The 26124-nt window shown below is 32.3% G+C and overlaps 6 protein-coding genes across 8 annotated transcripts; 4 read left to right on the top strand and 2 right to left on the bottom strand.

Annotated features, from left to right (window-relative positions):
• The first annotated feature begins 989 nt into the window (after positions 1 to 989).
• On the top strand, positions 990 to 3978 carry LOC123696781 (ras-related protein Rab-39B). Its single transcript, XM_045643146.1, has 3 exons — positions 990 to 1203; positions 1273 to 1624; positions 2683 to 3978. The coding sequence occupies exons 1-3, from the start codon at positions 1096 to 1098 to the stop codon at positions 2889 to 2891; spliced, it is 669 nt and encodes a 222-aa protein (XP_045499102.1). The 5' UTR covers positions 990 to 1095; the 3' UTR covers positions 2892 to 3978.
• Positions 3979 to 10831: 6853 nt separating this feature from the next.
• LOC123696753 (trafficking protein particle complex subunit 5) lies at positions 10832 to 12930 on the top strand. The gene is made up of 5 exons (XM_045643120.1): positions 10832 to 11098; positions 11403 to 11529; positions 11906 to 11989; positions 12151 to 12249; positions 12752 to 12930. Exons 1-5 carry the CDS (start codon positions 10947 to 10949, stop codon positions 12848 to 12850), a joined length of 561 nt encoding a protein of 186 aa, XP_045499076.1. The 5' UTR covers positions 10832 to 10946; the 3' UTR covers positions 12851 to 12930.
• A 1070-nt stretch (positions 12931 to 14000) lies between these two features.
• Positions 14001 to 14591, bottom strand: LOC123696748. Its single transcript, XM_045643113.1, has 2 exons — positions 14361 to 14591; positions 14001 to 14283 (listed from the first exon to the last, which is right to left on the bottom strand). Exons 1-2 carry the CDS (start codon positions 14496 to 14498, stop codon positions 14071 to 14073), a joined length of 351 nt encoding a protein of 116 aa, XP_045499069.1. The 5' UTR covers positions 14499 to 14591; the 3' UTR covers positions 14001 to 14070.
• A 360-nt stretch (positions 14592 to 14951) lies between these two features.
• Positions 14952 to 16773, top strand: LOC123696955 (40S ribosomal protein S13). Its single transcript, XM_045643351.1, has 3 exons — positions 14952 to 15091; positions 15244 to 15371; positions 16447 to 16773. Exons 1-3 carry the CDS (start codon positions 15069 to 15071, stop codon positions 16749 to 16751), a joined length of 456 nt encoding a protein of 151 aa, XP_045499307.1. The 5' UTR covers positions 14952 to 15068; the 3' UTR covers positions 16752 to 16773.
• A 3246-nt stretch (positions 16774 to 20019) lies between these two features.
• LOC123696737 (TM2 domain-containing protein CG11103) lies at positions 20020 to 20687 on the bottom strand. The gene has a single exon (XM_045643097.1). The coding sequence runs from the start codon at positions 20579 to 20581 to the stop codon at positions 20042 to 20044; it is 540 nt and encodes a 179-aa protein (XP_045499053.1). The 5' UTR covers positions 20582 to 20687; the 3' UTR covers positions 20020 to 20041.
• Positions 20688 to 20974: 287 nt separating this feature from the next.
• LOC123696873 (SCY1-like protein 2) lies at positions 20975 to 25077 on the top strand. 3 transcript variants are annotated; one of them, XM_045643254.1, is made up of 7 exons: positions 20975 to 21170; positions 21241 to 22076; positions 22217 to 22889; positions 23294 to 23513; positions 23814 to 23990; positions 24326 to 24580; positions 24632 to 25077. In XM_045643254.1, the coding sequence occupies exons 1-7, from the start codon at positions 21044 to 21046 to the stop codon at positions 25008 to 25010; spliced, it is 2667 nt and encodes an 888-aa protein (XP_045499210.1). In that variant the 5' UTR covers positions 20975 to 21043; the 3' UTR covers positions 25011 to 25077. The 3 variants fall into 3 exon arrangements, with proteins under 3 accessions (XP_045499210.1, XP_045499211.1, XP_045499209.1); XM_045643255.1 differs by having other exon boundaries at positions 24326 to 24688; positions 24764 to 25077; XM_045643253.1 differs by having other exon boundaries at positions 24326 to 25077.
• Positions 25078 to 26124: the final 1047 nt, after the last annotated feature.

Genomic DNA, 26124 nt, shown 5'->3' with positions numbered 1-26124 from the left:
TTTTGGAAAGCTGAAACAAAAAATATGAGGTAAGTTAAAAAAGTATAAATTTCAATGTAAAAACGAACAATCTTATAACTACATGTGAGTGCAATACCGATGTCGTGTGTTGTTTCATTACTAGTAACTATCTTGAAAATGGTGTTCTAAATTTCATCATAATATTGTTATTACAATATATTCTCTTCACTATCCATAAAAACTCGTCATCATGGTTACCTTACTTGTTAATTTTGTTTATTGAAAACTTGTTGAAAAATGATAAAGTTTTAGGAAATAACAAATTTAATATGACTGCTTTCTAAAATGATGCAAAATTTTACAATTTTTGCCATTGAAATGATTCTAAACGGGTAAATGCAGGAGTATTGAGGAATATTGTAAATAACGTAAATATACACTTGCCTGTTAAATTCTATGCCAGAATTTGGTGTCCTAACACTTCTGCAATTTTTCACAATGCAATACATTATTTATATTCGGAAAATATTTATTAAATACGCAACAATATTAACTTAAATATTCGAAGCGACGCAATTTTTTTGACACTTATGCCATATTGTCAAAGTGAGAGTTGCTACAATTTTATTATGGTAACTACCCATAATCAGGGAGCATCGCTTTTTAATAATTGGTTCAGATACTTATTTTATTTAGCATAAATAATAATTGTCTCATCCAACAATGCTTCTTAATGACGTTGTTGGCAATTTATCAACAAACTCATGTACAAAAACTAACCTTTTGCACAGAATATTACAGCATACATAGTAGCCTTGGGAAACTTCGTATTAACAGTGGCAATACCAAGTTAGGTGTGAAAGTGATAAAACACAACAATTTTCTTGTTACACGTCAAATGTTCATACCGAAATCTCCAGTGTATAAGATATAAGCTTCTTGTTCACACCCAAACCCACACCCAAACCCATTTCACTCCATAGACACACTTCTAATTCAAAGACAATGTGTTCAAAATGACATTGGCATATTATGCGTGATCTGTATTCTGTAATATGCAGTAATCGCAGTGATATTCAATAAACGTTAAATACGTAAATTATTTTAGGAAACGAAAGAATTACATGTTAGAAAATGGTTGATCCTATATTTGATTACCAGTTTAGGCTTATTCTAATCGGCGACAGCACAGTGGGGAAGAGCTCTCTGCTAAAGTATTTTACAGATGGAAAATTCGCAGAGGTAATTTTCTTTGTTTTTGTTGATATATTTTTGTCGAAAACGTTATGTAAATTACGCATTACATTTTAGTTGTCGGATCCCACTGTTGGTGTTGATTTCTTCGCGCGAATAATCGAAGTGCAAGATGGAACGCGAATTAAACTGCAGCTTTGGGACACTGCTGGACAAGAGAGATTCAGATCAATAACGAAATCATATTATAGGAATTCAGTAGGTGCCCTCCTAGTGTACGATGTGTGTAATAGATCAAGTTTCGAACACATACCCTTGTGGATGATGGAGGCAAAACGACATATAGAGCCCCACAGACCAGTGTTTGCTCTTGTGGGCTGTAAGATAGATCTGGTTGGGACAGATAACAAAAGTGGTGCAAGGAGGGAGGTCTCATGTGAAGAAGCTAGAATGTTTGCTGAAGAAAATGGTAAGCAAGTTTTTTTTTAGTAAAATTGCAATATTTATATTACTTATATCACATATTGTATCTATTTATATCAATTTCTAAGTCATAGAGGTCCAAGGTTAAATAACTTTATATCATAAGAAAAAACTAGGAGACCTCTAAATCACTACCTGTATCACCATTATGTTGACAAAGACATGTTGAATTTAAAAAAAAGTCCTTTATGAAGCCAAAGCTATGTAGTAAAGAATAAATGGTGTAGTAGGAAAGAATAAATTATCTTCTCAAATGCAAAATATTGTACCAAAGAGGAACACGTAATATGACAAATTTGTGAAGATAAAATATAATTTTTCTTGCAAATAATGTACTTCTTAAATTTTAATCTACAATGTTTCTTAAATGTATATTGACCTTGCGTAAGTTTGTTTAAATTCAATGTAAGTAGGCCTCACCTAGTGTGCTTATGAATATGTTCAAGGTACAATTTCCAAATATATGTCCTTGAATTTTATTATTTACTTCATTGGTTTTATTTATTTGATACCTAATAGAAAATAAATTATTATTATTGCAATACATTGTTTAGATAACATCTTCGATTAATCTATTTCAAAGTCAAAGTGTGCGTAGTCATAATATTTATATTTTTTTTCCTCAATAATTACAGTAAAATTTACAATGTAAAATAATTTATTTTCCACCCTTTTTAATTGATACATATCAACAAAAGATTTGAGCTATCACAAACAATCTAAGATATACAAATTAAACAAACATACACATTTTTTAAAGTGTAACGTTGAGAGTAAAATTTCAAGGTTGTGCCATGGCAATACCGTCACATCATGGAGTAAGGCGACGATTTTGGATCTTTGAATCTTGCCAAAGAATTTTCACTTCTGACACATGTGCTTGACACACACGGTCTTTTTTAATTAATAACTCAGCCCCCAGAATCACAGACAAAATAGAAAATCTATTGTGTCGTGGACCGATCGAGCCGCTCGGGGCTCAATGGGTTAATGAAACATTTATAAACAATATCATAATTTTCTAATCAAATTGGAATATTCCAGGTTTACATCACGTAGAAACGTCAGCGAAAACAGGCCTAAACGTCGAACAGGCTTTCATACTAGTTGCTCAAGAGGTATACAATCGTATACAAACTGGTGAATACAAGGTAGAGGACGGGTGGGACGGCATCAAGACGGGCTTCAACCGACCTAACGGCATGGACTTTAATTTGCTAGAGGCAGAAACGGTGCAGTCAACTTGCTGTTAAGTTTGTATGTCAAAATAAACAGGGTTGCCGTTTTAATAATGTTTGGGTGGCCTTACTTGCAACGTTTTGTACTAAAATTTTTATTCAATATGGTATGTATTTTTAAGGTTGAGTATAAGATTAATATCGGGTTTTGAGTTGGTTTTGATTTATGTGAAAAAATGGAAAAATAAGTTATCAACGGCAACCCTTGTAATTTATATAATCATAAATTAACCGCAAGAAATGTAGATATGATGCACAGTAATGTTAAAATAGTGTATATTATAGTACATATATTATAATTAGATTTCATTCTAATCAACTAATTTTATTTTAATACTAATTATTGTTTTATATGAGAATTAAGTACTAAATGATTCAATAGGCAAAAAATATGCTTCTCTTTAAAATTGCACAAATAATTTATTATGCTCATAAATCACATGTCTGAAAATGTTTGGAAATTATAACACTATTTCGCTCTTACATATAAATTACTTACAATAGTAGAAAGAGATAGCAAGAACAATCTGCCATTAGTTGTATTTGCATACAAGAAATTATTCTAACAAATTTGTTAAAATAGTGCCAATAAACTGAAAATTTTGCACTTTTCTATTTTATGTACATAATTTTTACTTAGCACTTATACATAATCCCAACAATACAGCCAAAGAGTTGGATCTTTTGTTATTTATTTTTATTACACGATTTTTAAATTTAAGTTAACATATACTAACAAAATCTACAAAGTGTAGTGAAAAAAATTGTACCTGCAAAATAACAATTTGTATTGTATAGTATAATCTTTAAGAGTACTGTTGTTGTTGATGAAACATACATACTTTTGTAAAAGTTACATAAAATCAATTTCAGAGTCTTTAAAATGGCAATGTAATAAAATATTATATTCTGGCAACATGTTATGGATTTGTTTCGTAATTTTTCAAACCTCCAAAAATGTTTTTATATTATTAAATAATTAATAAACGATGCTAAGTTTTAGAAACATTTCAATGCAAAATATTTATTGTATTTGTATCTGAAACTGTGATGACATTAGAAAAATACAATGTGGCATTTAACATTATACGTTATTATAAAATAGTGTATTTTATTGTAAACATTATCATGTAAATCCTTTTATTCTCGTGGAAGGCGCAGTAGTATATTACGATATCGAATTACATTCGTCTATTACATATGTGCAATCTATAAATTGTAATTTCAGAACAATCTAAATGGTATAGTGTGTACCATTCCTTTGAATACAAACATTTTTACTCTAACCTACAGAGAAACAGTACTAAAGTTATATTATCTGTATTCTATTACATATTGTATATTTTTCCCCAACATGGAAAATATGATGTCGTCCCAGCAGTTTCATGCAGTTAATCACCTAATTTTCTAATTATTACATCCTCCAAAATATCATGCGCCACTTTAACCAAAGTTTATATCATGCGCCAAATATCACGCCTCGGCATTGGCCGCACGCATGGCCAAGTATCCGTAAGAACAGGTACGGAATTCGAACTTGTTCAATAAAGAGAATTTGTTTAGCTCAAGGATTTGTCCCCAGATGATAAAAAAAGGATCTGCCTTCGGTACTGAAACATCACAAATTTAATTATACGAAAAATTAAATATTTGCAATTTGCTTATAAGGTAAATGGTGCGAACATACAAATAATATAAAATTGGGGTGTTAAATTATAATATTGTGAGGAAAGGATTTACCGTCCAATGTACATGGACGTATTATATTTTTATTACGTGACACGAAATTGATTTTGTTATTTTAATTGTAATTAATAAATATAGTTAAACAATAAAAATACTGCGTATTTTTTATTTCCCATCATTATAGTTATTCCAGATTGGATACTTCTTTATAAACTTAAATAGTATTATTATAATATTATGAATGTAGTAGAGTTTCTACTATTGTTTTAAAAATAATAAATAGATTTATGACCACAAAGTATGCTAACCGTTTGTGCGTTTAAATATTATTGTATTGGGGAAACCAGCGCCCGCTTTAGGTTAGAGCTAGAAGAGTCTTTACATCCTGTTTTCCCAGGACAACGTAATAATACTGTCCTGAATAGCCTTTTGGAATCGACGTAAGATTTTAAATATTTTTTTTTTATATTCATGTCCATTCCAGCCCGACCAAGAAAATTTAAAAATTACCGAATATAAGTAGTTCATAAAGCAGTTGAGGGTAGTTGATAGATGTTTAATATACATTTTGAACTATAAAGGTACCTACATACTCAGGGTGCAAACGGCATAATATATTGTGTTTTACAGTATCTATTTATATATAATAGTCCTTGATTTATATAAATTATTCGGTGAGTTATTCTGAAATTGTTTATACAATGTGGCTAACCCACAATACAGAAAAATGTTCAGGTAGTTTTAATTCCTAATCCAGGCGGAGACTAAACAGACCAATAATTTCTGAGATTACGTGTTGTTGGAAATAAATAAACAAACGGTTGAATTTAACTTTGTTATAATTAAATCAATTAAAGTTACACAATTAGGTACAGATACAGTCACGGACGACGCGAAAAAGAAAAAGGAACTTAACCACAGATTATAGTAAAAGTAATAGATAATGACATTAACAATGCAATTCAAGAAGGCGGCAATTTCAAATTTTAACACACCCACCAAATTAAAGCCTTCTTCAGTCTAAACTACAATTTACTTTACATATTCTTTTACATATAAACACAAATCAAAACAAAAATTATCAAGAGTGACATACATAGTCATACACACAGTTTGTAACAGTGTACTGATACATTAATATTACAACAAAACAAAAATATAAAAAACAAAAATTACTTCTTTAATTTTACACCCATTTTATCTCTCAAATATTGAAATCTCACTCGAGGAAGGGGTTTAGTAAATATATCTGCACACTGTTCATTAGTACATATATAGCTTAAATCTATTTCATTCTCTTGAAACTTCTCCTTTACAAATTTATACTTTACATCAATGTGCTTACACCTTTTATGAAAATCTACATTTTTAATTACTGAAATTGCACTTTGATTGTCTACATTTAAGCAAATTGAATCCTGATTATACGCACTAATATCACAAAGTAATCTTTTAATCCATAAAGCTTCTTTTGTGGCCGAACACGCAGCCATGAATTCTGCCTCTGTAGTGCTCAGTGCAATGCTCTGTTGCCGTTGACTCGACCATGTGACAGCTGCACCATTTTTTATGAAAACATACCCAGAAGTAGATCTTCTAGACTCGGTGTCTGTGGCATAGTCTGAATCGCTATATCCTTCTACTATGTTATTGTCTGTTGAAGAATAATTAATACCATATTCTTTGGTTTCTTTTAAATATTTAAGTATCTTTTTAACAACAACCCAGTGACTGTCATCATAGCAATCAAGATACCTACTTACTAAGCTGACTCCAAACATGATGTCAGGCCTACTTACAATAGCTAAGTGCATAAGAGAACCTACAGCCTCTCTATATGGTATTCTCTCTTCAAGTGTCACCTTTTTCTTTATTAAGGAAGTATGAGGATCAATAGGTATACTACATCCATTAGCATTGCTCATGTTAAATTTTATTAATAATTTTTCAATATATTTTGTTTGATGAATGAATAAGTGTCCTTTAGACCTCTCTATTTGCAAACCAACAAAATTTCTTGGCTCCATAGTTTTAACTTCAAAATTTTCTTTAAGCTGACTTATAACTTTATCAATTACAGATCTATCCTTTGATATTATTAATCCATCGTCAACATATAACAACAAATAAACTTTAATACCATTTACTTGACCTGTATACACACATTGATCTGAGTGACTGTTATTAAAACCAAAATTGTTCAGAACAGTTTTGAACTTAGAGTTCCAGCACCTTGGAGCTTGTTTTAATCCATAAAGAGACTTATTTAATTTACAAATATAGTTTGGTGGAACATCTAATCCTTCAGGTGGATACATATATATATTTTCTGTTATGTCTCCATACAGAAAAGCAGTTTTAATATCAAACTGTATCATTTCAAGATTGTGTTGACATACTTCAGTTAGTATAATTCGGACTGAGTCATATCTCACCGTTGGAGAAAATGTTTCTGTATAATCAATTTGATAGCTTTGTGAACATCCTTTGGCACATAATCTAGATTTATAAATCATACCTGTTGGCTCATCTTTGATACGAAAGACCCACTTGCATCCAATAGTCTTGACATTTGGAGGCTTCTCTACCAACGTCCAGGTTTCATTTTGTTTGTGTGCCTTAAGCTCCTCCTGAATTGATTGTTTCCATTTGTCTCCATCCCGGCATGACACAGCTTCAGAGTATGTCTGCGGCACATCAGGTAATGTAACTCCATCCATGCAGAGGTAAGTATTATTATCTTTTATTAATCTTTTAGATCTTGTTATTATGTTAATATTTGGTACTAATTCAATTTTTCTTTCAGGTATGTACAGAGATATGTCATCGTCATTGGAATGAAAAGAATCATCGCTATCTGATGCGGAGGTTATATCTTTAGATTGGGAATTATCCAGTGAATTTTCATTCAACTCAGAGTTTACATTTGTAGGCTTAACATTACATGTTGATTCTATATTTTCACTACTAGAAATTGGTACTACAACATGGTTTTGTTTTATTGAATTTTCCAAAAAGACAACATCTCTACTAACAATCACTTTATGTGTCTTTGGATTTATAAACTTGTAGCCTTTAGTTGTTTCACAGTAACCAATGAAAATCATTTTAATTGCCTTTGCATCTAGTTTTTGTAGTTTTTCTTGTGGTATTTTAACCATGGCTTCACATCCAAAAATTTTAAAATGACTTACATTTGGTTTCTTCCCAGACCATACCTCCTCAGGAGTCGCATATGAGAGAGCGCGCGTCGGACATCGGTTAGTAATGTAGGCAGCTGCGGCTACTGCTTCAGCCCAGAACTGCTTCTGTAAATTAGCATTTATTAGCATGCAACGTGCTCTTTCCATTAGTGTGCGATTCATTCTTTCAGCTAATCCATTTTGTTGAGGAGTGTATGAGTTAGAAGTTTGATGAACAATCCCAGATTTTTTTAAATAACCTATAAATTCAGTGCTTAAATATTCTCTTCCATTATCAGTTCTCAAGCATTTAATTTTTGAATTTAGTTGATTTTCTACTAAAGCCTTGTACTCTTTAAACTTTAAAAATACATCTGATTTATTATGTAAAAAATAAACAAATACTTTCCTGGTATAATCATCTGTGAAGGTGAGGAAGTACCTGGCCCCACCGAGTGACTTCACCTCCATCGGTCCACAGACATCAGAATGTATTATATCAAGAGGGTGCTTCGCTCGTGAACCTTCAGCTGGGAACGGCAGCCTGCATTGTTTTCCTTTTTGACACAGTTCACATACCATTTTTTTAATTTTATTTAAATTAACTCCATGAACACTCTCTGTCAATTTATATAAATCACTGTAATTTAAATGAGCCATTCTTTGATGCCACAATTCAGTCAAGTCGGTCTCATTTGATTTGCAATTGTATGCTGAGGTAAAATCAGTATTCAGCCGGTACATGTTACTTATTAGATTTGCATTCGCTACTTCAACATTGTTTTTATTAAATATTTTGCATCCATTTTTAGTGAATTGTACGGAGGATCCATTCTTTATCATTTGACTGACAGACAGGAGATTAGTTGCAAGTTTTGGAACATACAGGACATCCCTTACTTGAATTTTTCTTCTGCCATGTTTTCCAACAATATTCAGGTCTATTTTACCACAGCTTTCAACCGGAAGCATTTTGTCATTTGCTATTTTGATACATTTGATCGGAGGAGGTACTACATCATAAAGCCAGTCTTGCCGCATCGTCATGTGCATAGATGCTCCTGAGTCTATGTACCATCCATTATCATTTTTTGTGGTCGCAGAAAATACAGCTACATAACCTGAGTTTTTATTGTTACTTGAATCCTTTTTCTTCAGTCTGCAGTTTTTACTTAAGTGGCCATATCGGTTGCAATTGAAACACCTCGGTCCTTTCTTTTGAAATTGTTTCTTATATTCTCTGTTACTGTAGAGAGCGAAGTCGGAATTAGTTGTTACTATTTCTTGAAGTAATTTTGTTTTAATCAAGTCGGCACTAATATTTACTCCCGAACTCTCTATACCCATAATCATTGGCTTGTATGTGTCCGGCAAGCCTGCAAGCATTAAAGTGCCTAGCCACTCATCATCAACCTTGAACTTGATGTTCCGGAGTTTATGGGCTGCTGACATTATTTTATTTATATAACTTTCAACATTTTCGCTCGTTTCTAAGGTCGTGTTAATTAAGTCCTTTAATAAACCTACTTTTCTAGTCAACCCACTGTCTTCAAAAGAAATTGTGAGGTTGTCCCAGACTTGTTTGGCATTGACTGCATCTTGAATATGGATATAGAGTATGGGATCAATCAATAGAATTAATTTTGACTTAGCTTTTACATCCTTTTTCATAGCCTTTGGATCATTACAATCGGGTTCCCTCGTAAGACATTCATCCAGCTCCTCATGTTGCAGATACGCTCTAACGGCGAAACTCCAGTTTGACCAGTTATCTCGCCCCGTGAGTTTTGGGATCGACATAATTGTATTGTTACTGTTCATCTTGAATTTTGAAAAGCAGCAGAAAGATCGCGAGCCGGTAACTTGTGATATATGATGAGGTTATGCACGCGGTACTTTGACGGACTAATTATTAATCGACTGTAATACTGTGTAATACGGCATAACCTGTTGTTGGAAATAAATAAACAAACGGTTGAATTTAACTTTGTTATAATTAAATCAATTAAAGTTACACAATTAGGTACAGATACAGTCACGGACGACGCGAAAAAGAAAAAGGAACTTAACCACAGATTATAGTAAAAGTAATAGATAATGACATTAACAATGCAATTCAAGAAGGCGGCAATTTCAAATTTTAACATTACGGCGTTCAAACCAACATAAGTTTAGACTATTGAGTATTGATGCGCAAAACTAAATAAAATTAATTTACACAAGATAACGAATTTAAAACGAGGTGACCTAATTTCATTATTTGCGATGTAAGTATTTGATAAATTCTAATGACATAAATTTTAACGCTATCCTTTGATTTGGGTCATGGCCAATGGACTCTATTTCACGAAATTTTACAAAAAGAAAAGATATTATTTGAAAAATTTTAGCCTATTGCCGAGATTTACGGACCTACTGTATCGGTACAGTAATCATCATCATCATCGTGTTTGAATCTTCTATTATCATAGAACGTTAACTCCAACTTTCATTCTGAAACAAATTTGCTGCCACCATTATAAAAAACTAGGTTCCGCCCGCGGCTTCGCCCGCGCAGTCAAAGAAAAACCCGCATAGTTCCCGTTCCCGTGGGATTTCCGGGATTGCGTCATTTTGCCCGGGATAAAAAGTAGCCTATGTCCTTTCTCGGGTATCAAAATATCTCCATACCAAATTTCATGAAAATTGATTCAGTAGGCGTGATTGAGTAACAGACAGACAGACAGAGTTACTTTATGTAGCTTCACCTGTATGTTTGTATGTTTGTAACCGACTTCTTTGGGCGCGATTTTGACCCACTTTAAATGGCCAGATTTCGTTCAAACTTTGTAGATTTATTGAGGACCGATGACAATAGGTACACTAATTTGATAAAATTTTCTATTTTTTTGGTTCGGTTTTCTATAAAAAGCGTGTTTTTTAGTTTTTTTAAACTAATATTATTATTTAAGTAACAATTTTTTACACCGGCAAATAGTTCAGTCTTATTGCCATCACGGATTGCCATAATGAGGAAAGAAAAAAAAACATTTTTTTATAAGAATTTGTCAAATCGGTATGACAATTGACATATTATTATGTGTCAACTGTCAAGCTACAATTTCTCGAGTTTACGCTTGAACTCTGAAATAAATAATGATTTTTTACACTAAATAAGAATAGTTTTAGCCATACCTAGTTTAAATGTTTAGGTGTGATCATCATGTCATCTAGTCGTTCAAAATCATCAATACTCGACAAGCCCCTTAGTAAAGGCAAGGGCGAAGTCTCGTTAGCAATTTACGCCCTTTTCTTTTCAGAATTAGTACAATATTGTCAGAATCGTTCGCATTCCATCCAAGAGCTACAAAATAAGTAAGTTTTTGTAGTTGTTATGAATATGCAGATTCTTTTAGCTGGGCTGACACCAACAGTATCACATATTATACGAACAATAGAATTATATTTGAACACATACATTTATTTAATATTCTTTATATTAATACAGAAAGAGTACCAGTTTGAACTCTGATTTTATTGTGATTTCTTACACTATAATTTCCTGTATAATATGTGCATGTTTCTTTGTTTATTGCTCTATTATTATTGTATGTGGTTACATTTTAGGTCTTTAAAAAAATCAATCTATATTCTAACTAAATAGACTATAAAATTTCAGATTGTCTGAACTGGGCCAAGATGTAGGCACAAGAGTATTAGATCTGTATTTTGTGAGAGAGAGGAACAGCAAACGTGAAATAAAGTTACTGAATATGCTGCTCTTTGTAAAATCCACACTTTGGAAGGTAAGGAACAAAACTTGATTTAAACAGTTTTAATTATTTTAATAATCAAAGGTTCCATATGTTTTAGATGTATTTATTTAGGCCTTTAACATGTTAGATTATGAAAGAGAAACAACTGCTTAATTTACTTTAGTATTATTAATTACTAGCTGTTCCCCGCGGTTTCTCCCACATTCCTCCACTCCTGTTGGTCTTAGTGTGATTATATTATATAGCCTTCCTCGATAAATAGGCTATCTAACACCAAAATAATTTTTCAAATCGGACCAGTGGTTCCTGAGATTAGCGCGTTCAAACAAACAAACAAACTCTTCAGCTTTATAATATCAGTATAGATTATATTATACCCACCTGCATCTTTATTTTGAAACTTCAGGTATTATTTGGTAAAGAAGCCGATAAATTGGAACATGCCAATGATGATGAAAGGACTTATTATATTATTGAGAAAGATGCTTTGGTAAGTAAGATTTAATTCAATAATTATTAAATGTTTTATTTCCATAGAATATTATCTTATTTTGCAGATATTTTGATTACTGATTGGACAAACATACATTTTTATTTCTCATGTGTATAGATTTGTATGTATAAATATATCTAAAAATAATTTGTTTGCAGGTAAACAAGTTTATAAGTGTACCAAAGGACAAAGGGTCTCTAAACTGTGCCTCTTTCAATGCTGGTATTATAGAAGCAGTGCTCACTAGAAGCGGATTTGTAAGTAAAATTAACAACTATTTACCACCATTCTAAACTGTATGAATAATTTGTTAAATAACGGTACCTATTTGTTGATTAAAAAGAACAATTTCGATTGTGCCTAGCCTATAAATCTTACTAATATTATAAATGCGAAAGTTTGTGATTTTGTGTTTGTTACTCTTTCACGCAAATACTACTGAACCGATTAAAATTAAATTTAGCACACATATAGAAGGTAACTTGGATTAACACATAGGATAGGTTTCATCCCAGAAATCCCACGGGAACAGGAACTATGCGGGTTTTTCTTTCAAAATGCAGGCGAAGCCGGGGAAGCTAGTATGATATAAACATAACCAATAAGATCTTAATCATTAAATGGTCTTATACCTTAATACTTCCAAATTGGACAAGAGATTTCACATAAAAGTAAAAAATGGTTACTTATGTAAAGATTCACCCGAATCTTAAAAAAAACATATGATTTTTCGTTGCTAAAGCAAACATTTCTTTACAGCCAGCAAAGGTAACTGCGCATTGGCACAAGGGAACAACATATATGGTCAAATTTGACGATGGAGTCATAGCAAGAGACAAGTCGCTGGACGATCGATAAGCTTTAGTTTACATGTGGATTGTAAATTTATGTTAAAGTGTAATATGTATAAAATGCTAATAAATGTTTTGTTTACTTCATTCTGTAGTTTTTAATCTATTATAATTCAAAAATTTGGTACAGCATGGCTTTCTGAATAAATTTAATTTTTTTTTTCAATTGATATTTGTGTAAATTACATATTTTATATATCAAGCAAATGTATATAGGTACAGCCCTGTCTAACAAACATTTTTTCTAAGTAGTAAAATATATAAATATCCACTTGTAGCAATAAAACGTGAACACAAGTATTTTTATTTATTTTCAAAATCTATTGCAACTTAAAAATTCTGTCTCGATATCGAAGTTTACCGCTGCGAATAGCTTCTTCGGTTTCTGAACGATTTCTATAGATAAGGTATCCGTAAGTGATCATAGGAATTATGACTGCACATGTTGCCCAGACTGCATTACCCAAGGTTGGCTTGAAATACTCATATTGACATGTTTTCATTGACATAAAACGCTGCAGGGCTGGGTCGAACTAAAATATTTATTTTGATTATATTTTAAGTAGGTATCTACTAAAAAAAAAACAATTTATACAAGCCACAGCCATCTACATAACATTTACAAACTATATTGTTGATATTTGTAAGTATTTTATTTTTCGAAATGTCTGCTTGTTTCCCTAACTAAGCACTAGTTTCTTACAGTGCGACCAAAGGTGAATCAAATCTTTCGATAAAAAAACCTGCTGCCCGATCAGATAGTGACAAACACAAAAAATATTAGCAGAATTTGGCAATTTATTTATTGATAATTAATTAATGAATACTGTTGACTGCTAAATATTAATTATACATACAACATATCCTGCCTCCTGACTATGTTTACATGGATCAGTTCTCATTTTCAAAAACTCTTTCCTGTATTTGGCTCTTCTCTCTATTTGAGCTTTGATTATTTTACATTCAATATCAGAAAAAGCGTAGTCACACATTTTTTATGTTTATATAAATTATATTGACAGGAATTATATTTTCTGACAAATGTTTCAAATTATGTGATGTTTGTGTATTAGGTATGTCAAATTTATTTGAATATAGAACAACTCAGCAAGTGTACACACTGAGTTAATTACCTTGAATGAAAATAATAGAAGACATAAGATAAACAACTGATTTTATTTATATTAAACTTTTCGACATCTAAGCATATTTAAACAGAATGGCAATTCACTGGAGCTTGAACAGCCTGTCTCTATAACGAAGTTCTCCAGATCGGACCTTCGCCTCGCGGTCTGAGCGCTCTTTATGCATCATGTATCCGTATAAAAACATAGGGATCACAATAGCTCCGATTCCAAAAAGAGCGTTCCTGCGGTTCGGTTGAAAATGTTCAAATTGCGTAACTTTCATAGAAATAAATCTTTGATGTCCTTCGTCGAACTGAAAGGAAGAAAAGTTATGAATTATTCTTATATCTCAATAAAATGCTAAATAATAAATTACGTAATGAAACTCACAACATAACCAGCCTCCGCAGCATGTTTGAAAGGGTTTGTTCTTTGTTTTAAGAATTCACGGCGTAATTCAGCACGCCTTGCGGCCTGTTTTTTGATGAGATTGAATTCGGCTTCCGATATTCCATATTTCTCGGCCATTTTAGCACCAAATATATAGAATTCTTTTAGAAATCCATACAGCCTTTTTGCTATTTACAATGATGTCAGTTACTCAGTTGTCACCTGTGACATTTGGAATAGGCAAGTGTCATTTAAATTAGTGATGTATGAAGTCATCTTGCCCAGATATCAATATCGATGTTATTTATGGTCATATTAACCTTTTAAATTTATAATAACGTATTAAAAAAATCACTGACTTTCTAAATCAAAATCTTATAATATGATTTCGGTGAAACTGCGCTCGTTTTTTATTGAATGATTAATTATTTATTATTTATGGCTTATATTCAGTATAAATGTTCTTAAGAACATACTTAATTACATTGAACTAATGCTTACTTGATTATTGAAAAGAAATAGTTTTAGATATTTAATAATTAAAACTTTTAATAATCTGTAAAATAAATAAAAAACCGGAATAATCTATTCGACAACACTAAACCATAGACAAAGCAGTTTTGTTCATTTCCGGGAGCAGAAGAAACCATCTTTTTGATTCCCCTTGTTGTCGTTGTCAGATCGGCGATTTTATAAAAAGCCGCAACCATGGGTCGTATGCACGCACCTGGGTAATTTTATTTGATTTTTAAACCGTGTAAAATGATAAGTCTACCATGCAAAGCAAAGTTTCAGTTTTTCAAGTGGTTTAATAAACTCGGTGAAAACATAACCTATGTTGGCACACATGGCATGCCTTACGAGTGTATATTTTGTGTTTCAGCAAGGGTATCTCCCAATCAGCACTGCCTTACCGCAGAAGTGTACCAACTTGGTTAAAATCTACCGCTGATGATGTTAAGGAACACATTTTTAAGTTCGGCAAGAAGGGTCTTACTCCCTCACAAATTGGTGAGTAGATTTCGTCCATCCTCCTGTATATAACTAGGTATTAATATGGGTTATGATTTAATTAATTTGTATTATATTTTCCACGCTAAGTTTAACATTTCGATTTACAATAAACGAACGACACAATTTTTTTTTTAAATTAAACGATGTGGTGTGTAAGATTGTATTGTGACAAAATTTATAAAATCATCCGTTGTCTTTTTATAAGCAATATACCTAGTGATAAAGATTACGTAAATTAATTTTATATCACCACTAAAAATTAACATTCACCAATTTTACAAGTAAAAACATCAGCCACACTATTTTTTTAAATGTTGTCTGTTTATAAGCTTCTATACCTCTGTATTCCAATATTATTGCTTTTGCTTTTTATTGTATAGAAATGGTAATTTAAAAAAACAAATAACTAAATGAGTAAAAAAATTCTCAAACTGTAATTCTAAAATCCTAGATACAGTTAGTTGAAGGAGGAAATGAGCATCACAATATTATGATTATTTGATTAAAATATGAACTTTGTTTAACTTGGATTTATGAGACAGTGTAGTCATGTTTGGAAGTGTATAAGCCACAAACCTGCAAATTACAAGAAGCATTTAAATATCACATCTGTATCTACTAATGAAAATGTGTCATTACCTTTATATTTACGTTTTTTGAGCAATATTCGTTATTACTTCTTTGAATACTATTAGAAGCATTTACTAGTAAAAAAAAATTATACTTATTGTATAGTAACTGTCTTTAGTCATTGTAAAATGCAATCTAATAGGACAGTATGTTTATCTCATAATTTAAAAGATTTCACAATTGATAGAGGTGTGTTATTAACCCTATTTTACCAACATTGTACATAATTGTTATTGTTAGAGATTTGTAAACTTAAATGTCCTTAAAGCATTTTCTCTACAGGATGAAGATGTTATCCTGTAAATTTAATTTTAATTTTTCAAATATCTTACAAAAAATAATAATTATAATTATCAAACCAAGAAATAAGTTATTTTTTAAAACTACCCACTTAGCATGTCACAATCTTCATTCAAACTAAAGAGAACATTTACAATTTCAGGTGTCATGCTCAGGGATTCCCACGGAGTGGCACAAGTCAGATTTGTCACTGGTAAGAAGATCCTCCGTATCATGAAGGCCATGGGACTCGCTCCCGATCTACCCGAGGATCTCTACTACCTGATCAAGAAGGCTGTCGCCATGAGGAAGCACTTGGAACGCAACAGGAAGGACAAGGACAGCAAGTTCAGGCTGATTCTGGTCGAGTCGAGAATTCACAGGCTCGCTCGTTACTATAAGACAAAGAGTGTGCTGCCTCCCAACTGGAAATATGAGTCCAGCACGGCATCTGCCTTAGTGGCTTAAGTTAATAAATTTCTTAAAAACACTTGCTGTTTTATTTTTAACTATCAGTGAGGAATCAAAGTTGATAAATGAAAGCTTATTCTATTATATTTTTAATCAAATGCATTTAATTGTATACGTAGTTATCTATACTAATATTATAAAGAGGAAAGGTTTGTACGTATGTATGGTTTTCACGCATAAACTATTGAACCGATTACAATGAAATTTAGCACACCTATAAAGGGTAACTTGGATTAACACATAGGATAAGTTTTATCCCGGAAATCCCACGGGAATGGGAACTATGTGGGATTTCCTTTGAAAACGCGGGCGAAGCCGCAGACGGAAATCTAGTTTCTGGTAATATGAATGAATGAATGAATGAATGAAACATTTATTGACAACAAAGTATACAAGCCGCACAGAAACAGAAAAAAAGTAAGAACAAAAACATGGTGAAAAAAAAAAAAAAAAAAAAAAAACTTAAAAACTAAAACAATATACCTATTACACAATCAAAAACTTACAACCTAAAAATTAGATAAGTACTGTGCGGCCTATATTTCAATATAGACCTCTTTTATCTGAAACATTCCATGTACTACTTTCCTTCACATATTCCAATTGAATATTTTCTGAGTTTCAAGACAAGATAAAATTTAGACTAAAAAGAACAATTATTATTAGTACATTACAATATATCATCTGTTACTAATAATCATCTATTACATATCATCTGTTACTAAAATTTTGATGAATTTAATTTAATGTTATGCTGATGTATTTTGTGTAAATGAATAATATTAAATAGACTACAAGCCCGCATAGGAAAAAAATATGGGTCAAATGAACCACCAGGGGACATATCTAGAACGATAGCAGAGCAAAAAATAATAAGATTCATCACTATGCCGTCACTTGTAAGCTGTCCAACTGAGTGCAGATGAGAATTGAAAAGTACAGGTAGACTCGGTAAATTTTGGTCATTTGACCATGTACGGCATTCTTAACCATCGATAGATCCATTAAAAATAATAAGAAACCGCTCAGTGCCGTACAAAAATGGTGGTCCACAAAGTCGGAATTTTTATTTAATTTCCGAGAGTTACCGGGGGTAAATTTGGTCATTTGACCATGTACGGCATCTGTGTCATACTATGCCTATACTGCTTTTAATCCATTATTCCGCAATGCCGTACAAAAATCATGGGGACAAGGGGAAAAAATCGAGAGTTGTAATCCCCTCTCTTTCCCCACTCCAGGGGGTCATTTGACACAACACGAAATAAATTTATTTTTAAAGTATTTTATGCATAGATAATATTTTTTCATGTGCCGTACATTTTCGTTGGTTCAAAGGGGAAAAATCTGAAAAAGAAAAAATCCATATAACGAAATGTTTGCTTTATATTTTGATAATAAAATATAAATATACATTAATATTAAGAAGCTCGAGGTGGTTAATTATCACCTTGGAAAGTCGGAGTCAGGTGGAATGGACTCCGTTAAATTGATGAACTAATAAAGAAGCTATGAACGAAAAGATGTGAATTATATGCAATCAGCCCATGAATACAGGTAAAGTCACAAGCAAATGCTAGTAATATATACATATTCAAAATGTACAAGTAAAGCGCTTTCAAATGATACCAAACACGGCATATTTATCTTAACTTTATTTTTTTACTCTGTATGTTTTGTCCGCTAGAGGGCGCCACATTAGATTTTGTGAAACCCCATATAGCCTTTAGCTAGCTGGTCGCTGGTTATCCAGTGAACAATTCAGACGCTTCTAATGATATGTCATTTGTCGAATTCTGATAAGTAGTTTAGAAGTTACGAGGGAATAGATGAACATACATACATGACCTGTCAAAATCATAACCCTCCTTTTGCTTTGCCGTAGTTGGGTAAAAATATGTTAATGCCGTACTGTATCAAATGGCCATAAAGCACCCTTAAAATTGTAGCTTTCGTCGCTTTCATCAGCCTAAAAGATGTGGTCTGCACAAAAATGTACGGCATCGTTTTTTCCTAATTTATCTATGTTAATACTATTTAAAACAATGAATAAAGTGTAGAAAACTATTATATTTCATTAATCTACGATGTTTAAACTTTTACAAAATTTCTGTTTTTGCATTTCTCTATAACTTTTTTTAGAACGGTTTCTTTTGAACGGCAATACTATACAACAATTGAATTTTACAATATCATGAAAAAAAGTTCCCGTACAGGGTCAAATGACCTTACAGCTCTTTATATCAAGAATTCGATGAAATTAAGATGATTATTGGTATACATTTAAAAGAACAATTATTTTTTGACGGCATTGCTTTTAATAGTACTTTTGAGTGGTAGATAATGTTTTGGAACCGAAGCCGTACTTAGTCAAATGACCCCCTGGAGTGGGGAAAGAGAGGGGATTGCAACTCTCGATTTTTTCCCCTTGTCCCCATGATTTTTGTACGGCATTGCGGAATAATGGATTAAAAGCAGTATAGGCATAGTATGACACAGATGCCGTACATGGTCAAATGACCAAATTTACCCCCGGTAACTCTCGGAAATTAAATAAAAATTCCGACTTTGTGGACCACCATTTTTGTACGGCACTGAGCGGTTTCTTATTATTTTTAATGGATCTATCGATGGTTAAGAATGCCGTACATGGTCAAATGACCAAAATTTACCGAGTCTACCTGTACTTTTCAATTCTCATCTGCACTCAGTTGGACAGCTTACAAGTGACGGCATAGTGATGAATCTTATTATTTTTTGCTCTGCTATCGTTCTAGATATGTCCCCTGGTGGTTCATTTGACCCATATTTTTTTCCTATGCGGGCTTGTAGTCTAAAACACTTCTATCAATAATAAAAATAGACCATTGAACAATTGAGGCAAATATAATAATAATGTAATTGAATTAAAGACAGATATTCTCGTCTATGACTATTTACATCATTATTTTATCTCACTATTTTTCAGAATCAATAAAATTTTAATAACAAAATGTATTTTGCTTAAATACAGACTGATATAAGTTACTAGAATGATAAAGGACTGTCACATACAAGGAAAAATCTCTGCAAGATCAATAAATGAAAGATAAAAATATCAAATATAACATATTTATTCATAAACATGATTTATTACAATATATTCACATAATATAAACCTACATTTATTACTTATCAATATTTTTTCTTAAAATAATCAAAACATGAGAGAAAGCATATAAATCTAATATAGATTTGACATAATATACAATTGGTTCTTTATCTATCATATAGCATTTAGGGCTTTGTTAAACATAAGGATTCCAATTACTACCATCCTCAGGGTGTAAATTATTAGTTATTAATAGCACGACATCCACAATCCACCAAATGCCTAGACCACCTAAAGTTAACAGTTTTCCTACAGCTGTACCAGTTTGTCCCAGGCAAAATCTGTCCATGCCAAGAAAACCAAGCAGAATACTGTATATTAAAGTCGTAGTAAAGTAGTGACCGGAGTATCTAACACAGGGAAAGCCGTCACGAAGAAAACTTCTGCTTCCATGACACTCGATTCCATCGAGGGCTTTGCACTGTACTTTTGTTTTCTCAACATCCTCGTATCTAACGCCACCGAATTTAACACATCCATGTTTCACCGCTTTCTTCGCTGTTTCATTACCTTTATGATCAACAGGCTCATCGCAGTCGAGAAATTCTAAAGGTAAAAAACTACATTTGACCAAAGGTCCCAATGGGCGGTATGGTTCTTTTGAATATGGGTCGCTCTCAGCCACACAAAGAGTAAACAGTTGTATGAGAACTAATATGAAATAATGCAAATGCATAATTTTAATCTCTATTTATTATCATTGCGAATAATTTAACAAAACTTTATTTTACTTTCTGAAAGCAAATTTGTAAGCAATTTTTTATATCAATAACATGTCAACGTCATATATGACACAATTTACAAAAGTTGGCTAGTGCAAAATATTTAAAAATTTACAAAGAATAAAACAAGTCAAGGATTAGTATTCACTTTCTATTGAAACTTGTCAATCTATATTAAATAATGTATAATATTATTTAGTAACAATTAGCTAAGATTTATTGATTGATTATTTATTAGATCATGCAATTAAATTTCCGAACTTTTGCAAAATTGTCACTGTCATTTTAATTGATTTGACATTTTGAGATTTCGATCCTCTTTCGGAATTCGTACCACAGATTCGTACTTGTTTTCATGTCTGTATTTTCCTGTAATGTTTTCATTGTTTCTTAAAATTTGAAATACTGTTGTAATCATGGAGGTGTTTAATAAGTTCTATTCATCTGTGACAAGTACAGTATCACAGTTATCGGGTGTACTACCAGGAAATCCAGTAACCCGAGAATTCGAAGCGACTCAGTTTATCGCGAGCGCTGGACCAGGTAAATGTAAATATAAATACTAAACATAGATGTATTGAACAATAGATTTAACTATGTTTTTTGTTTTTAGGCCTATTATGGAAAGTATACAAAGGATATAAGAAATCGACAAAGCAGGAAGCATCAATATTCGTGTTTGAAAAGAAACAATTGGACAGATGGTCAAAAGCAGACAGAGATATAATGCTGGACATTTTAAAACGTGGGATCATACAATTGACAAAGTTGCGACACCCACAAATATTAACAGTGCAACACAGTTTAGAAGAGAGCAGAGAGAGTTTAGCATTTGCTACAGAACCAGTGTTTGCCAGTCTGGCTAATATATTAGGGAACACAGAAAACATGCCACAACCTATACCTAGCCACCTAGTCAACTATAAGCTCTATGAAGTAGAGATCAAATATGGTCTCATGCAAATAGCTGAGGGCTTAGCATTCTTACACAATGACGTAAAGCTTCTCCACCAGAACATATGTCCAGAATCAATAGTAGTGAACCAGCAAGGTGCTTGGAAAATATTTGGTTTCGATTTCTGTGTGTCGAACCAGAGTCCTCCAGGGGCTGCACCTTTTTGGCCGTTTAATGAGTATTGCCAAGCAATGCCAGCATTAACACAGCCAAGTCTGGACTATTTGGCACCAGAGAATATATTATCTGCATCTCATTCCCCTGCAAGTGACATTTACTCTATGGGCATGCTTGTCTATGCTTTACACAGTACAGGGCATCAGACACTTGGTAACATTGGTGGAGATTATACCAAATTTAAAAGGTTCGCTAATGAAATGAGGAACTTGCCAGCGTCAAGGCTGTTGTGTGTTGCGGAGGGTTTGAGGGATTATGTGAAGCTAATGTTGAATGTCACACCAGAGTTGAGACCAGATCCACATCAGTTTTTGAAGGTAATATTTAATATTTTTAAGTTTAAATGTAAAAGGGAACATTTATTGATATAACTTATATTTTAGCTGTGTAAAAGCATTTTAATTCTGATATTATGTTACGGCTTGTTCTATATTATGTTTTAATTATTTAATTACAGATACCCTATTTTGAAGATGTAGGTGTGAAAACATTAAACTACTTAGATTCCCTGTTCCAATGGGACAATCTGCAAAAATCACAGTTCTACAAAGGCCTTCCACAGATTATCCAGAAAATGCCTCACAGGATATGCATTTACCGAATATTGCCATGTCTAACTAAAGAGTTTGTCAATCCACCCATGGTACCGTTTGTACTACCTAATGTTTTGTTAATAGCGGAAAACTCAACGAAAGAAGAATACATAAAATATATATTACCTGTATTAAAGCCAGTTATGTTAATTCAGGAACCGATACAAATATTGCTGATATTTATGCAAAAAATGGAGTTATTGTTAAAACTGACGCCAGGAGAAGAAGTCAAAACAGATATACTTCCAATGCTCTATAGAGCATTAGAATCTGACGCACAACAAATACAAGAATTGTGTTTATCAGTATTGCCAACATTTGCATCACTAATTGATTATCCGGCTATGAAAAATGCATTATTGCCGCGTATAAAAAAGCTTTGTTTGCACACAAATTATTTGTCTGTGAGAGTTAACTGTTTACTCTGTTTGGGAAAGTTGTTGGAACATTTGGATAAGTGGCTGGTACTGGATGAAATTATTCCGTTCTTGCCGCAGATTCCGTCTAGAGAACCAGCTGTGCTGATGGGTATATTAGGTAAGTTCATTATTAATGTAATGATAATAAGCTTTGATTGTCTCATTGGTTTGAGATTGGCTGCAGTTGGAGAGTCCCAGGTTTGATTAAATATATAAATAAATAAATCAGTTATTGCATAAAAACATGGTACATACAAAGATATTAAGATCAGAATTAAGGAACATTCATGTTTTTACTATAACTACATAGCATACAATAATTATTATTAATTGACAAAATGAATGAAAATGATTAGATATTTATAGTAATGTTAGGTAAATGAAAAAAAAAAATGTTATTGAATTTTTTTTTAATATACTGTCAGATATACTATTTTCTACTGTAAATGTGAAATTAGCGACAATACAAAAAAATCAGTCTAGTAGTAAATACATATTTTACATTTTCTTATTAAATTTCAGGCATCTACAAATTAACTTTAAGTCACAAAAAACTCGGGATAACAAAAGAAGTAATGGCTACGAAAGTTCTACCATTTCTCATACCACTGTGTGTGGAAAACGGACTCACTTTGAATCAATTCAACGCACTAATATCACTTGTCAAGCAAATGGTGTCGAAAGTTGAAGCAGAGCATAGATCGAAGTTGGAACAATTGAATTCTATACAGAATGAATCTAAGTAAGTTCTGTAAAACATATTCTTATCTATACTTTATATTATAAAGCTGAAGAGTTTGTTTGTTTGAACGCAGTAATCTCAGGAACTACTGATCCTATTTGAAAAATTCTTTCGGTGTTAGATAAACTAATATGAGTATTCATATGAGGAATATTTTTCACACTAATAAAAAAACATGCCATATATAATTTGTATGTTTAAAAAGAGCGTGTGTGCCGAGCACACGTGTCAGAAGTGAAACTTCTTACCAATTTTCAATTAGAAGTTATATTGCATATTGTAATTTAATTTATTTACCAGGGTAATGGAACAAGCGCTAACTTCAGACACGCTTGTATCAGCGCCGGGGCCACAGACGGACATCGACAAGATGTTCTCTGGCCTCGGTATAGATCCATTCTCGTTTAGCAAGCCGGTGGAGAAGGAAGTGCCTGCTGTCAGTGATAATGTGTCGTTGAGTATGGAGGATAAGCAACGGTGAGTAGATTTGTAAAGATTGGTTAAAATTGTATGTTATGTTTATTTGGTAAAAACAATTCAGAATTAAATATTTTTATGCACACAGATAACTATTTTAATGTTCATACTTTATTGAAGTTTTTCCAATTGAATCTTTCTTTCGTATGATGACACCTGAAATAATCTAACAGGATTTTTATTTTTATGTGTAGGAAGAAATTGTCACTCAAAATCTCAAAACTATTATTAAATTAATATTAATTTATTAATAGGGAGGTCTTCCAATCTGCTGTATTATAATTGTACAAGTAAAATAATATCCTGTTTCACTCACGAAATCAATTTCTTTTCAGACTAGCGCAACAGCAAGAAACGGCTCGAAAGTTCTCCCGCCAACCGCCACCAACGGCCATCACCACTCCCAAACCGATCCCACCACCCCAACCCCAAACTATTGATTTAACCAGCTCCCTCTTACAATCTAATCTCACTCAGTTGGTAAAACCAATACCATCACAAAATAATAATTCTATGGGACATATGGGTGGTACTCTAATGGGTAATACCAGCCCGAATAATAATAGTTTTCCAATGGGACGGAATCCGATTAATCTAATGGGTAATACTGGTAACAGTAATACGATGGGTAGTAATCTGGGTAATAATCAAATCGGTAATACAATGGGCAGTGGTATGATAAATAATCAAATTGGTAATACAATGGGTAATAATTCGATTGGTAATACATTGGGTAGTAATATGAGCAATAATTCAATTAGTAATACGATGGGTAGTAATCTAGGTAATAATTCAATGGGTTACGCTTTTCAAAGTCAATTAGCGTTACCTCCAAGTACGGGTTGGAATAATAATACGCCAAGTGGTAATTTTAATAATAAATGGGCGGGAAATCAAAGTATGAAACAAGATTGGTCGGCGTTTGAATCTCTATTACCGAGTCAAACTCAAAATAATAGTAATAGCAATAATAATCCTAAAAAACTGAGTAACAGTGAAATGATGGATTTACTTGGTTAGTGTACCCGTCCGTTGTAGAGAATACCAGTTTCCGCTATCAATAAAATAAGCTTATTTATTATTTTACTGTCCTCTTACTTTATTATAACGTTTTGAAAATATATTGGCGAACATACTTGCCGCCTGATGAATTTTCTTATGATTCCTTTTGCGTAACTTTTCAACAAATGTATTGGTCACAAATTTAAAAAAGGCTTGGTCCGTCCTGAAAATACTTATGATTCGTTCACATTCCTACATACCGTCAGTGAAGTTCTAACAGTGCGAAAGTCAAAAATGACTGTTTTACAGGAGAGCAAAATAACTACGTAAAATTTAAGTTAGCTACATTTAAGGTATACATAATTCGGAAAAGTATTTAAAATTAGTTTATTAATGATATAAAACAAGTTTTATATGAATAAAATAATATTATTAAGATTTTAACGTGACTTCTGCGGTGTTGATTAAAAATTGCTTGGACATACGTTATGTTTCTAAAGCAGAGTAGGTTATTTATAAAAACTGCCATCGATTTTTATTTTTTTATTTTAATGGAACAAACATCAATCATATAAATTTCACAAGTAACATAACAAAACCATATACTTAGTAAGTAACTTTTAATCACCAGTTTTTCTTTAAAAAAATTAGTATGTAATTATTAAAAACTTATATTTTTTAAACAAAGTAATACCTACACATTTTAGTATCTTTAAATCAGTCAAATCAAAAGTTCGAGGTAGTAGATAAATAGAGTACTATTTTTGCTTATCTACCTTAACAAATAAATCAAAGTATTCAGGCTTTGTTAACAATTAAAATAAAAGAGATCCAAGTAATTATTAATGAGGTAGAGAGTCGTAATAACTGTGGCAGTCGAAAGGAATAACGGCTTTCAATTCTTGTAAATGACGCCATTTGCTTTCAGCAATTTTTATTGCACTTTGATAAAGCTTTGGTTTGCTAGGTAGGTTTTCAGGAAACATTAACATTCTTCGTCGAGTTCTACCGCGAGGCAACTCTTGATACTCTGCATCAAAGCTTAATTTGTACTTAATTATTCCGTCAGGGTTATACTGCAGAACTTTCAAATCTGTAACTGTAGGGTCATTGGTCGTTCGACCTGGACGAA

This window comes from Colias croceus, chromosome 13 (genome assembly GCF_905220415.1).
Source record: "Colias croceus chromosome 13, ilColCroc2.1".
Classification (NCBI taxonomy): domain Eukaryota; kingdom Metazoa; phylum Arthropoda; class Insecta; order Lepidoptera; family Pieridae; genus Colias; species Colias croceus.
This window is presented reverse-complemented; position numbering and strand designations above follow the sequence as displayed.